We start from the raw sequence: 12,841 nt of genomic DNA, 5'->3' as shown, positions 1-12,841 counted from the left end.
CAGTCCATCCCTTTGCTTCCCTCCCATCTGCCCCTGCACCTCACTCACCAAGGGGCCGGGGCTCTCCAGTGCTCATCGGGCCCAACTCCAGGGGGTGAACACTGCCCAGGGGGTGGTGCCTGCGTGGGCCATCTTTGGGCCTGAGCAATGAGATAAAGAGGCCAGGAGGTTGGAGCAGTGATGCTGAGTAGGACCACCCCCCGCCCCACGCCCTCCGCCCCGGGCTGCTTCCCTGCAGCTGGGAGCATGTGCCCAGCCCAAGGTTTTCGTTCCGCTCTGCCCAGTGTTGACTGGGTCTCCACCCTTCCCTCCAGCTTACTTCCTGCTCCCTCCCAAAGGCAGCCCTTGGGGTCCAGACCAGAGTTTAGACTCAGGCTCTCCCAGGGCTGCAGGCGCTTTCTCTCTACAGCCCTGGCATTTCTCCCGAGCTCCAGCATCACCCCAGCATCCTGGCACCTTACAGGTGTCCACATCACTCAGGTCCCAAAGAGGGGTGGCCTTCCTCCCTGGGGGCAGCTGTGCCTGTACTCCTTTCTACTGGGTGGCCCTGCTGCCCTCAGTGACACCAACCCATGCTCCACTGCTCATGCCCCATCTCCCAGGGCCTGCCGCTTCCGTCCATGTCTCTTCAAAGCAGTCTCCACTGTCCTCAAGTCTCCACCCTGGCACTGACATGCAGCCACTGCCTCACTGAAGGGCCCCTCACGATGACACACCAAGCTCTGAGCACCTTGCACTTCTGCCCACAGACCTGCAATCACCACTCACTGTGTCAAGGCCTTCTCACCGGGCACCCGGGCCTGGCTGGTGCCCACCCTGTCAGAGATGCCCTCTGTCCCTGCCTCTGGCCCAAGCCCTGCCCTTTCCCTCAGCTTGTCCTGAGCACTCCCAAGGCCAGGCTGTGTCAGATGTGGCTGTAAGGGGCCTGCTTTGCCCAGCACCCAGTGAAGGGGCAGCCCTAGAGCAACTGCTTGGTATTATGGGAGCTTCTCCCAGGCCGAGGGCTGGGTTAGGGCGGACCCTTGGCACTCCAGCTGACCAGTGGTATGGAGTGAAAAGATGTGCTGGCCCAGCATTTGGGAACTCAAAGGAGATTCACAGCAGAGATTTAGGCAGAGGATGTGATGGAGGGCCCAAAGCTCATGAGAAGGACACTCAGAGGAGTGCAGTGGGGCGGGAGCTGCACTATGAGCTGGTGGAAGACAGGGCAAAGTCAACGATGAGGCAGTCCCTCCACCCCCGTGGGAGAAACAGGAGCACAGACAAAAGGGACTGAACCACCGTGATGGGGAGGGGTAGAGAGCCCCATGGGGATTCACACCCTTAGGCCCTGGTGCCTTCTGCACAAGGCTTCTTCCCACTATCTCTGCTGCCTCTCTGCCCAGGGACAAGGCCCAGCTGGGGCCATCCCAGCTGCCCCAGGCTCAGCAGAACTCTGAGGAGCAGGAGCCACAGGAGTGGGCCCAGGGAGCAGAAAGCTGAGCCCTCGGGGAGCCTACCCACTGTTCCTCCTTGAGCCACCGCAGAGGCATTGCTGGAGCTGGGATCCCCACTGCCGCCGGAAGCAGCACCAGGCCAGGCCGGCCCCAGGAAGCAGAGGCAGCAGAGAGCTCAGGATCACTGCCAGCAGGAATGCGTAGTGGTCTGCGAAGAACAGGGTGGGGCTGAGTCCTGAGTGGGTGCACTGCCCAGCCTGTCCCCACCTGCTTCCCCACCGGATGCGCACTTTCAGGCTGCAAGGGCCCGCTGTCTGTGCTACCACCCAGGCCCGGCTTGTCGCAGGAGGGTGGGGCCCAACCAGGATCGCAGTGGCAGTTACGGTTACTGTTGCAAACCTGCAGAGAAAGAGAGAAGGCAGGTCCCATGGCATCAGGGACCTCAAGGTCACCCCCCCACGCACACACCTTTCAGACCACTCACCCCACGGCCATGGCAGGTGGTCAGGCAGCGCTTCAACTCCAGAAATGTAGTGTTCTGGCAGCGCCTGTCCTGGCAGACCTGCGGGCAGTGGTGCCAGTCCCTAAGCCCCGTGGGGGAGTGACGCTCTGGCCCTAGGGACTCAAGTGGCAGGGAGGGGGTCGGGTGGGCAGGGCTCACCATTGTAGGTCCACATTGGGTGCCGGGCTCCACCAGGCCCAAGCCCGGCACGTCCAGCTGGGCGCCAGGGAGCAGGAAGACTCCTCTGCAGGTCACCTCGAGGCTGCCTAAGCGGATGGTAGAGTCCACTGGCATCGTGTGTGGTGCCCGTGGGCTCTGCGCCCCACCCTGGCACAGCAGCTTCCCACACTGCGCGTCCCTGGGAACCAAGTGGAGGGTGGTCAGCATGCATCGTCCCCCGGCTCCCAACCCATATCTCAGCTTCACTCCCTCTGCTTCTCTCCCCACCTCTTCGCACAAGGCGCGGAGCCGCCCTCCTCATCCCGGTCGCAGTTGCCACTGGAGCCTCCTACCGAGTTCAGCACCTGGAAACAGGCCTCTGGTGCTGGGCGGGAGCCTGGGGAAGCACGGGCGGGGCTGGAAACCAAACTTCCTCTGCCCTCAGTCCTCCGCCCCGCCCCGCCCCCCTCCATCTTCCCTAGAGTAGAAAACTCCTCAGACCCAAGGATAGGAACCGGCGGGCGCAGAGGGTGCGCGGGGTCGCTCACCAGGCCCCCAAAGCTGCTGGCACTGCTGCTCGAGCGTGGGACACGCGCCGTCCCGGCAGTAGCCGCGGCCGCCAGCGCAGGGCGAGCCGTCCAGTAGGTAAATGTCTGGGGGACAGTAGGGAGAGGCGCCCGTGCAAAACTCAGGGAGGTCACAGTCCCCCGCAGCCCGACGGCATGGCGCTCCCGCCGGCTTCAGCTATGCAGATGACCCGGCCGGAGGAATAGCATCCGAGACACGGAGAGACAATGGACAGTGAGAGATCCACGCCCACAGCAAGGCTCCGAGGTGGGACAGCCCGGCTAGAGCCAGGTGGACCCAAGCGCAAAGCGGAGCCAGCACCCACGGGGGCCCGGAGGACGCCGGCTCCCCAGCGCCCCTCAACCCTCACGTCCCAGACTCCCATCCCCTCACCAGGCAGCTCGAGCAGCAGTGCCCCTGGGAGCACTGGGCCCCCTCGCGCAGCGAGCAGTTGTGGGCGAAGCAGCAGGGGTCCGGGCACTCCTGGAGCCGAAAAGGCGAAAAGGGGTCGGGTAAGCGAGTCGCTCCCGGGACCCTGGGGGAGGGGGCGGGCGCGCGGACCTAACCTGGCCCGCGCCGCAGTCGCACTCCTCGCCCTCCTCCACGAAACCGTTCCCGCAGCGCGCCCGCCGCACCAGGAGCCTCGAGTCCGGCGCGTTGGAGAGGCAGGCTCCTCCTCCCTTGCGGAAGAAAGCCCGCAGCTGGCGGCGGCTGCAAGCGCTGAACAAGCGCGGGAACGGGTGCCTACGGCGGGGAAGGGCTCTGAGGGGTGCGGGGACCAACCCCCTTAACGCCCTGATGGTCTCCGATCCCCTCCCACCAGGACCACCCGCGGATGCACAGACAACGCCCGCGTGAAGGCGGCTCTAATCCTCTAGAGGCAGAGCCCAAAGTGGGTAAGTAGCCCGAGCAAAGTCCCACAGCGAGCGCGAGGCCAGAGGGTCCCACCCAGGAGCCGGCAGCCCTGAAAAGTCGAATCCGGACCCAACTCGGCCGGTCCCATAGGGATGACCTCGCTAGGTTTTCCGGAGAAGAATCTTCGTACTCTTGGGAATCCGTTTTCCGTGTGTTCCCTCCATTTAAGCCTCATAAACAACTCAGGGCCGGTACTATGATCATTTTACAGAAGAGGAAACTAGCAGATAAGCATTCTCCCAACGGAATGGAGCCGAGGAAGGGCCCCAGGTCTAGTGGAGTCTCCCCGCCACCGGGTTGCCCGTACCCAGTGGCCGCTGCCATGACGCAGCCACCAGGCTCAGCTGCCGCCTCCACGCAGCAGCCTTCGGGGTCGTGGCTGAGGCCAAGGCTGTGACCTATCTCGTGGGCCATGGTAGCTGCAGCGCCGATGGGGAGCTCGGAGTGGTCCTGGGAGGGCGTGAGGACGGTCACTGCTGGCTGAGAAGACGGCCCCCCGCACCTCTCCTCCCATCCAGTCCCGGGCACAGCTCACCCTGCTCACGCCTCCAGAGCTCTCTGTAAGGCACATGCCTTCGAGGGGCGCCAGGCCCACGGTGTTTCCCCGGAAAGCGCGGCCCCTGAGGGCAGAGTGCAGTGTGACCGGGCAATGCCGGGAGGGGGTGCAGCCCAGTGGGCAACCCGCGTGGGGATGGGAGACACCCACGTGAGCAGCTGCGTCGAGTCGTGGGGCCGCTGCATCCACAGCCCCCTGCGCCACTGCAGGAAAGCCCAGAGCGTGGCGTTTGCGTCTGGCATGACCCGGCTCTGGTCCTGCTCAGTCCATACTTCCAGGCCAGTCAGCACCACCTGAATGTCCAGAGTCCTGAGAATCTGTGGTCAGGGCAAGAGGGGCCTGAAGCAGGGGACCAGGCTACCACCTTGCTGGTGGCCCCTCTCTTTCCCCCTACCTCCTCTCTCATCTCCAAGCCTGCCTCCTCCATCTAGGACTTGCCCAGGCTGCAGCTGTCGCTCCCATTAAGCCTATCTGCCCAAGCACAACCCTGCTCAACCTGGTCCACATAGTTGGTGATCTCCAAAAGACGCTGTTTGGTGTGGTTCAAGTCCCGGTGCTGGGTCAAGAACTGGAAAGGCAGCGATATGGTGGTGTGACCAGCTGAGTTGGCCCTGCTCAGTCCCAACAACCCCCTAGAGCCTCTTCTCACCAGGGTGTGGTCAGCCACGATGTACAGCTCCAGGTACCTCAGGCTTCTGTGGGCCTCCCGCCTGTCCTGGGGAGAAGCATCCGTAACCCTGAGTGGCAGGTCACTGGGCTTAAGTCCTGACCACCAACCGCAATCCCCAGAAACCACAAAGTTTAACTTCAAAGTTTTGCCAGCCCTGGCTGGTGTGGCTCAGTGCTTTGAGCCCTGGCCTGTGAACCAAAAGATCACCGGTTCAACTCCCAGTCAGGGCACGTGTCTGGGTGAGGGCCAGGTCTCCAGTTGGGGGCCTATGAAAGCAACTGGCTGATGTATCTCTCACACATTAATGTTTCTCTCCCTCTCTTTCTCCCTCCCTCTCCCTCTAAAAATCAACAAAATCTTCAGCCCTGGCTGGCTAGTGTACTTCAGTGGGTTGAGCACGGGCCTGTGAAGCAAAGGGTCACTGGTTCAATTCCCAGTCAGGGCACGTGCCTGGGTTGCAGGCCAGGTCCCCAGTAGGGGATATATGAGAGGCAACCACACACTGATGTTTCTCTCCCCCTCTTCCTCCTTCCCTTCCCCTCTCTCTAAAAATAAATAAATAAAATATGTAAAAATAAACAAAATCTTCAAATAAATAAATTAAATTAAATGTTACTAGAACTTGTTTCTTCAGCCTCCAGATTAAAATATCATGGCAGAAGACCCTGAAGTGAAGCCACGCCTTCCTGTCTTTCTGATTGGGGGGGGGCGGGCTGTGGTCCACGGCCATACCACCCTGAATGCACCCGATCTCCTCTGATTGGAGGGCTGCTATGGACACTGCACTTCTGCTCCCACCCCATCTGTGGTCCTCACCCTGATCTGGGTGGCACGAAAAATGTTGATTGGATCCCTGTGGCCACAGGCTCCTTTCCAGCTAAGCAGCTGATCTGTCCAGAAGATCCTGTGGGTTGGGGTGTCCTCTGCACCCCCAGATGGCCAGGGGTGCACATAATAGCTGGCATTGCTGCTGAGAGAGATCAGGCCCCTAGGGTGCGCAGGGGTGCAGAAGGTGGTGTGAGAGAACTCTTGCCCCAGCCCCAGGCCCAGCCCCCTCCCCCACAACTCCTCACCTCATCCCAGAGCAGATGCTGAGGACTACCCATGAGTCAGGGAAGCCCCTCACATGCCCATGGTAGTGACAATGATCCTGGAGAGCAAGGGACCCAGCCTCAGACCCAGCCAGGACTGAAGTGGGAGGGGTAAGAGGGCAGGCGTGTTGGGGGCCTGGCTCCAGCTCTCCTTAGAAACAGGAAGAGAATGGGGAAGGAATGGTGGGGAGGTCCTCAGGGTGTGCATCCCCCAGTGTCCCTCACCCTGTCCTCAGTGCCCATGGAAGTATCTCACCGTGTGGTTGGGGACCAGCACCACTGGCTGTCCATCTGGCCTATAATGGGTTTCTGTGTATCCTGCGGCCAACAGCCTGCTGGGAAGAAATACTGTGGGGATCACCAAACTCAGCTTTGCCTCCTCCAGGAGGCCCTCCAGCCTTTTTCCGTGAATGCTAATTGGGCAGCTCTCTGAGTGAGGCACAGGGCTAGCACTACAGAAGTACCCAAAGTGGACAGGGACAGAAGGAAAGGGACAGAAGTGAATGCGTACTGCATAGCTCAGAAAAACCGTGGACTAGAGGGAGAAAAGTGAAGGGCAGGAAGGAGCCTTGGTGACGGCTTAGATATGGGAAGTGGGTGTGTGGGAGGCGTCAGGGAGGTGCAGCAATAGGGGGAGAGTTTGTGGTCCCTGCGGAGCCTGTGGCAGGCAGCTGGATCCCCGGGCCTGGGGCTGGGGAGGACTCAGGAGAAACGGAGGAAGAGGTGGGACTGGGAGCTAAGGAAGTGTGGTTGCACATTCTAGGTGGCCCTTCCTGCTGCCTCCTCTTGTTGGACATCTGGTCGACCCTCTCTCATCCACCTTCCAGCCTCAAGGGTCCTTCAGATCTTCTCCTCTGGCCTGCACACCCCACATATCTTTCTGACCGTCCTTCAGTGATGCTCATCCCCTTAACGATTCCATCTTTGGGCCCCATCTACCTCACCAGGATCCTTCCCACCAAGGATTCAACCATTAGTCAATCCCTCTCTTTTAAAGAAAATCCTGACTCCACCTCGCCTTGACCTCAGTACTAGCAGGTTGCCCTTAAACCTCTGATGCCTGCTTCTCCGCCTCCCAGTCTTCCCTTCACCTTCTCAAGCTTTGCTCCCCACTCCATACACACATACAACCCCAGGGGGGCAGGTGATGTGGTCAGCCCACTTAACACATGGGGACATCGAACCCCAGAGGAACGGTGGTTAGGCATGGTGGAACCCGTTTGTTCCTAGTCCACCTGATTCCGTGGGGGAGACTGAAACAGGTGCAGAGTGCTTAGAGCAGTGCCTGCACCGAAACAAGCACCTGATAAATAACTGCCTGTTGCTAACATAGTCTGACTGGTTTTAAGACCCCATGCTCCATCTTGGATACCCACCCCACCCCACCCAACCCAGCTCTGCCTGCTCATTCATCAACTCAAAATCTTTGGCTCTGCACCATTCCTGATACTTAACACTAAAATGGCCTTCTGTGATCTGGTTCCCACTGGGACTCCCGAAATTTGTTTCCCGTTGCTCCCTTCCCGGCAGATAGAGACCCTCTAGGCAGGCCAGACAAGTTGAGGTCCCCTGAATGTGCCTTGGTCTTTGTACCCACTGCATCTTTGTCCCTGTCATTCCATTAGCTTGCGGTGCCCGCCCATCTTTGAAACCTATCTTGGATTCTCTTTTGACTCAGGCTTCTTTTCAAGAACCCATTAGGTAATGCTCACTCACTTTCGGGAGGGAGCTGACAAGATGCTCCTGGGACCTGCTCAAGGGAGGTGCAGCTGAGCAGCCCGAAGGTCCGAGGTCCGCTTTACCCTCAGGGGAGCCTCAGTCATGAGCTGGTGTGACTCTCCCTGTGCCTTGAGCCTCCCCAGGGCCCTCAGCCCTTCTAGCCTCCCTCCTGGGTTCCCACCAGTCCCCACCTCCAGAGACAGAGGGGCCATCTTGGCTCCCAGCCCCCTCCCCAACCTGGTACTCACTGGTTCTTCTCCAGCTCCAGCAGGAGCTCCTGGCCTTCAGCATCCAAGGCTACAAGCCCCTTGTCTAGCTTCAAGACCTGGGCAAGCAAGAGTACGGGCTGAGGTGGCAGGCAGCCTGGCCCTTCTGCCTGCCAGGGAGCCCGGGGGATGTGGAGCCAGCTGCCAGGGAGCTCATGGGGAGAACGTGGGAGCAAGGGACAGAAGGGTCCCCGCTTGCTCCGGTGGGCATGGGTAGGTGTCGGGGTGAGAACATGCAGACAAAGACACTCCAAACTCAGGATGTTTGTCGTTCCTACAAGAGCTGTTTGACATGGCCTGCTCAGTACACACCACTTCCCCCCCAGAGAGACTAGGGGTCCCAGAAAGGGGCCTGCCTTGCTCAGTCACTGGGCCCTTCCTCTGGCCCTCCCTCCTTTGTCCTGACTAGGTTTGCTTCTTCTACGCAGGGAGCTGTGTCCTGAAGACAGTGCAGTGTGGGGGTGGGGTGGACGTCACACAGCCTCGGCTCAGGCGGCCTCACGGCCTCTCATTTCTGTTTCTTGCTTCTGCTCTCTCCCCAGAGAGTCCAGACTCTACCCCTCCACCTTCGATCCTGACAACCTGCCAGGTCCTGAAAGCTGCCCCGGTCTCCATCAGTGCCACACCTGTGTCACTGATCCTGCGTGGTAAGCACAGGCCCCTATGCCAGGCTGAGAGAAAAACACTGGCTTTCCCAGCCAGATGTGGAGGTGGCCCTGGCCAGCCTGCCAGCCTCTCCTTCCCTACCCTCATTGTCTCTTCCATGCTGTGGGAAGACCCCATCTGCCTCCCTTGTCTACTCAGTCTGGCGGGGGGCCCAGAGTTGAAGCCAGTCCAGGGTCCTCCTGGAGAGCTGCTGTGTCTTGGAATGCTGGCCCACCCCTCGCTGGCCCTTCCTCTTTCGCCCACAATGCACTGCGCTGGGCCAGAGGCCAAGGGGCTCACAGTCTTGGAATATGAGCTCTTCCTTGGCAGGTGGGGAGCAGACAGCTCCCTGCCCCAGCGAAGAGCCCAGCAAGGCCCCAAGCATGAGCTCATGGGGCCGGAATGCCCCTTCTTTATTGGAGAGAGGTCTGTCCGAAGGAAAGGTGGCAGGCCAAACGAAACGCCTCCTCCTGCCCTCGATCTGTTCCTCCGCACCCCGACCGCCTGCACGTCTTGCCCTCCTAGCCACTTTACCACTCACTATGCCCGCCAGCCCAGGCCTGAAACGTGGGCGTTCCCCTCCTCTGGGACAGGGCTCCCAGCCTCAGCAATGTCCTCCTCTTGTCAGGCTTCCTGGGGACAGGGGCCTGGAAGTGGGAAAAGCAAGGCCCCTCCGGGAATCCCCTCCTGGTCACAGCCCAGGCCAGGCCAGGAGGGTCCACAGTCAGGGTGTGTAGGCGCAGCCCTGCCCTCTGCTGGTGATGTCCAGAAAAATGACCTCCAAGCATGGATCAGCACTATGCTTGGCCACTCGAGCAGGGACCCTAAGGGTACCGGGGACACAGTGGGGGCCCCAGGCTGGCAGCTGTGGGAGCCTCCCAGCCTTCACGGTGATGCTCTCCTGCCTTTCTCCTTGCTGGCTCAGAGGGCTGTCCTTTCTGGCCTGAAAATCCAGGATGAAGAGGACTCTCTAAGTTTGGGGGACACTGGCCAATGGTTTGAAGCCTGTCAGACCTCATGGGTCTGAGACAGCTGTGCGAACTAGGGCAATTTCTGCAATCTCTCTGGGCTTCAGTGCGCCCCTCTGTCAAATGGGCAGGCAGAGGCCACTGGCCTCTGGGTTAGCATCACAGCTGTGCCGCACATGGAGATGGGGTCACAGTTATCCTGGGAGTGTGTGATGGGTGGGTGTTGGGAGGAGGCTGGGACAGAGCATCCTAGAGAAGCAAAATGCAGTAGGCTTGCATCTGAGGACCATCAGGAGAGTGGCCACTGCCCTTGGATACAAACGGACTCTTCATGAGCCAGTGAGGCTGAAGTCTCAGGCCCCTCAATGGCAGGGGTCTGGAGGTAACAACAGCCATGTGTCTGTCTGCAGGGTCACATGTTCTGATAATCTGCAAAAAGGAGCTATCTTGGTGTTTTCTTCAAGAGGTCCCCGAAGTTCATGCCTCACAAACTCTGCCTGATGGGATGGGGGTGGCCTGGATAGTCTCAGGAAGGGAGAGAAAGGGTGGGGGCAGAGGGGGAGCCTGAAAATGACTTCCATGTGTGCAGGCTCATGCAATCTGGATGTCTCCTGCCCCTGCCTGCCAACCCTTCAGGGAGGAGCCTTAAGGACTGGGACAGGGAATCTAGGGCACCCAGTAAAATGGCCACACTGAAAACTGGGGAGGGGCAACAGGGCTGGGAGACCCTGGGGCCCTGCAGAGGAAGGAATGATGTGGCACTGACCGGCTCCTCCAGGGTGACCGGGTGCCAGGGTTGTCCTTCCAGGATCCAGTGAGGGGTGACTGGCTCTCCGGGGACATTTCCTGATGTGAGAGGACAGAGCACAGGGTGAGGGGAAACCTGGGGAAGGGAGGGGAGTGGGGACCACAGAGGGGTGGGGTTAGAGAACCGCAGCAGGGAGGAACCCCCACTTCAACAATCCGCGGGGGGCATCCTTGGAACTGAGTGGCATCCAGGGAGGCGGCAGAAGAGAGAAAGAGGAGTCTAGGAAGGATAGTTCAGTGGGGGATGCAGGAGCCCCACTGACCTTGGGGGAAGGCTTGGTGTCAAAGGTCACAAGGAAGACACCAAGGCTACCAGTGCCCGGTGGAAAGGAAAAGGGAGCAGCCTTGGGTATTTTTAGACCGGGCAACAGATGCCTCTAGGGTGAGAGATCTGTGANCAGGGAGGAACCCCCACTTCAACAATCCGCGGGGGCATCCTTGGAACTGAGGGGCATCCAGGGAGGCGGCAGAAGAGAGAAAGAGGAGTCTAGGAAGGATAGTTCAGTGGGGGATGCAGGAGCCCCACTGACCTTGGGGGAAGGCTTGGTGTCAAAGGTCACAAGGAAGACACCAAGGCTACCAGTGCCCGGTGGAAAGGAAAAGGGAGCAGCCTTGGGTATTTTTAGACCGGGCAACAGATGCCTCTAGGGTGAGAGATCTGTGAAGAGGACGCATCTGTCTTCACCACCCTCTGAGAAAATCGACAGCTGGATGGATGTTGCTTTGGGGGGCCCACCTTGCTCCGAGCTGCCCTCGGAAGCTTCATGCTGGTGGCGAGGCTTCCAGGGACCCTGGCCCAGGGGCCGCCTCCTCATGTCTTCAGAGGGGGGCAATTGGGGACAGAGCCTGAGTGCTCCCAGGCCTGTATGCTTTATGGGGTTCCAGGAGGAATACCAGAGCCAAGCATTACTCAGAGGAGGCTGGAATGCTCCCCTGGAGTGCTCCCAAACGCCCTCCCCCAGGAGCCCCAGTGACTCTCATTACACCCGCCCTGCAGGAGCCAGGAGCCAGGCCCCAGGCAGCCCAGAGCAAGCAGACAGGCCTCCTTCCCTCCTGCACTCAGTCCTGGAGAAGCCCAGCTCCCAGGACTGACAGCTCCCCAACTCCCACCCCACTCCTTTCTCCTCCTCTGTCTCCTCCCCCAGACTCCATCTCCAAAGACCTAGAAGAGCTGCAGCTCCAGAAGTTCCCTTCCCCCAAGAAGTCCTCCCTGGTTGGATGATTGAGTTGCCATCCAGCAGTTGCCCTCAGACTGGGGCCAGTGTGGAGAGGGGTCTGAGTGCTTTTGGGGAGTGGGCGTGTCTCTTAGCCCAGAGTGGACTTGACTGAGGGTGGAGAACCAGTTCTTGCTGGGCTCAGGCTTCCCAGGGCAGAGAGGGGAGGGGAGAATTGGGGGTTCTCCTCATGGCCCTGGGTGCACATACTGGTCGCTGGCACCCTGGTGAGGAACAAACAGGGAGGCAGAGATGGAGTCTGGTGACTAGGTGGATGGGAGCAGAAATCCGGGTCGGGGCGGGGGGAGCCAGTGTAACCTTGGGGAGCCAGTGTGCTGTTGGGGAGCACAGAGCTCTTCTCCACTCTCCCCAGGGATTGCATCACCCCTCACCCCCGATTCCAGGATGAAGAGGAGGAATCAGTGGAATGCGTGGGGACCAGTCCCTGTTGCCACCCCCCCCTCACCCCAGTGCTCTGCAGCCTCCTCACCCCACCTCAGGTTTCCCCGCCACTCCTGCCTCCTCCCTGACCCTCTTAGGCACTGGATGTGCAGGACTCCACCGGTCCTGCCACCCACTCTGAGAATTTGCAGTTTCCAGCCCCATCTCACAAGGGGTTTGGAGAAGTTACACTGGGAAGAAGCTGAGCCCAGTGCCGTGCCCCCGCCCCTTCCTCCCCTGTCCTGCTAAAGAGGCACCTTCTGTGAGAAGCCCTCCTTCTGTATCTAACCAAACAAGGCAACAATATAAACAGTGCACGCGCTGTCCCAAGGCCCTGCGATGGCGGGTGAGCTTGGGCGATGTGTGAGGGTGGAGGTCACAGTCAGTGCCCTAGTCTGAGGTCACAGCAGGCACTCGGGGGGACAGTGGAGGAAGACCCTCGAGTCCTAACGGAAGGAGGTGCATGGATGTTCCCGCTGGAGGAGGGGCCTGGCGGTGGCTCCAGCCTGAGAACCCAGGCAGAGAGGTTAGAGGCCTGGGCGGCTGCTCAAGGGTAAGGGTGCCTGCCACTCTGCTTTGTCGTGGGCACAGTGGCAGCTGGGCAGAGTGGGCAAGTCCGGCCCCGGTCCCAAGTAAAGGCGAGAATCCCCGGTCAGGGCCCAAGAAAGCTTCCCAAACCCTCCCTGTTCCTCGTCCCAACGCCCCATCCCCTGGCAGTGGCCAAGCCTGCCCCTGGGGCGCTCTCGCACTCACCGCGAAGTGTCTCGGCCCCCCACACCGGCCACAGTAGTTGCAGCAGCAGCCTCGGCAGCTGCAAGGCAGGAGCCCCTGGAGCTCTCCGAGACCCCAAGCCCATGGCTGTGAGCGCTTCGACTTCTACGCTGC

At 60.3% G+C, this 12,841-nt stretch overlaps 1 protein-coding gene across 6 annotated transcripts in view; it reads right to left on the bottom strand.

The window, feature by feature from the left end:
* Positions 1-12,841, bottom strand: part of ADAM33 (ADAM metallopeptidase domain 33) — a 15,687-nt gene extending 2,846 nt beyond the window's left edge. For 4 of the 6 annotated variants that reach the window (XM_037051736.1, XM_037051737.1, XM_037051738.1 and 1 more), the window contains exons 1-20: positions 12,710-12,841; positions 10,261-10,340; positions 7,864-7,940; positions 6,153-6,231; positions 5,879-5,955; positions 5,622-5,793; positions 4,785-4,850; positions 4,632-4,703; positions 4,286-4,452; positions 4,115-4,199; positions 3,887-4,029; positions 3,231-3,408; positions 3,058-3,147; positions 2,646-2,841; positions 2,386-2,494; positions 2,098-2,296; positions 1,921-1,998; positions 1,727-1,835; positions 1,500-1,644; positions 49-140 (exon numbers count right to left, since the gene is read on the bottom strand). In XM_037051736.1, coding sequence (XP_036907631.1) covers positions 49-140; positions 1,500-1,644; positions 1,727-1,835; positions 1,921-1,998; positions 2,098-2,296; positions 2,386-2,494; positions 2,646-2,841; positions 3,058-3,147; positions 3,231-3,408; positions 3,887-4,029; positions 4,115-4,199; positions 4,286-4,452; positions 4,632-4,703; positions 4,785-4,850; positions 5,622-5,793; positions 5,879-5,955; positions 6,153-6,231; positions 7,864-7,940; positions 10,261-10,340; positions 12,710-12,812 — 2,317 coding nt within the window. In that variant the 5' untranslated portion in view covers positions 12,813-12,841. Of the gene's footprint in view, positions 1-48; positions 141-1,499; positions 1,645-1,726; positions 1,836-1,920; positions 1,999-2,097; positions 2,297-2,385; positions 2,495-2,645; positions 2,842-3,057; positions 3,148-3,230; positions 3,409-3,886; positions 4,030-4,114; positions 4,200-4,285; positions 4,453-4,631; positions 4,704-4,784; positions 4,851-5,621; positions 5,794-5,878; positions 5,956-6,152; positions 6,232-7,863; positions 7,941-10,260; positions 10,341-12,709 lie in introns of those variants that run through there. The other 2 variants (XM_037051740.1, XM_037051741.1) reach the window with 2 other exon arrangements.

The sequence above is a fragment of the Sturnira hondurensis genome, unplaced genomic scaffold, assembly GCF_014824575.4.
Source record: "Sturnira hondurensis isolate 20B ecotype Veracruz unplaced genomic scaffold, ASM1482457v3 Scaffold0007401, whole genome shotgun sequence".
Classification (NCBI taxonomy): domain Eukaryota; kingdom Metazoa; phylum Chordata; class Mammalia; order Chiroptera; family Phyllostomidae; genus Sturnira; species Sturnira hondurensis.
The sequence above is the reverse complement of the archived record's forward strand: the minus strand, read 5'-3'. Positions and strand labels throughout refer to the sequence as shown.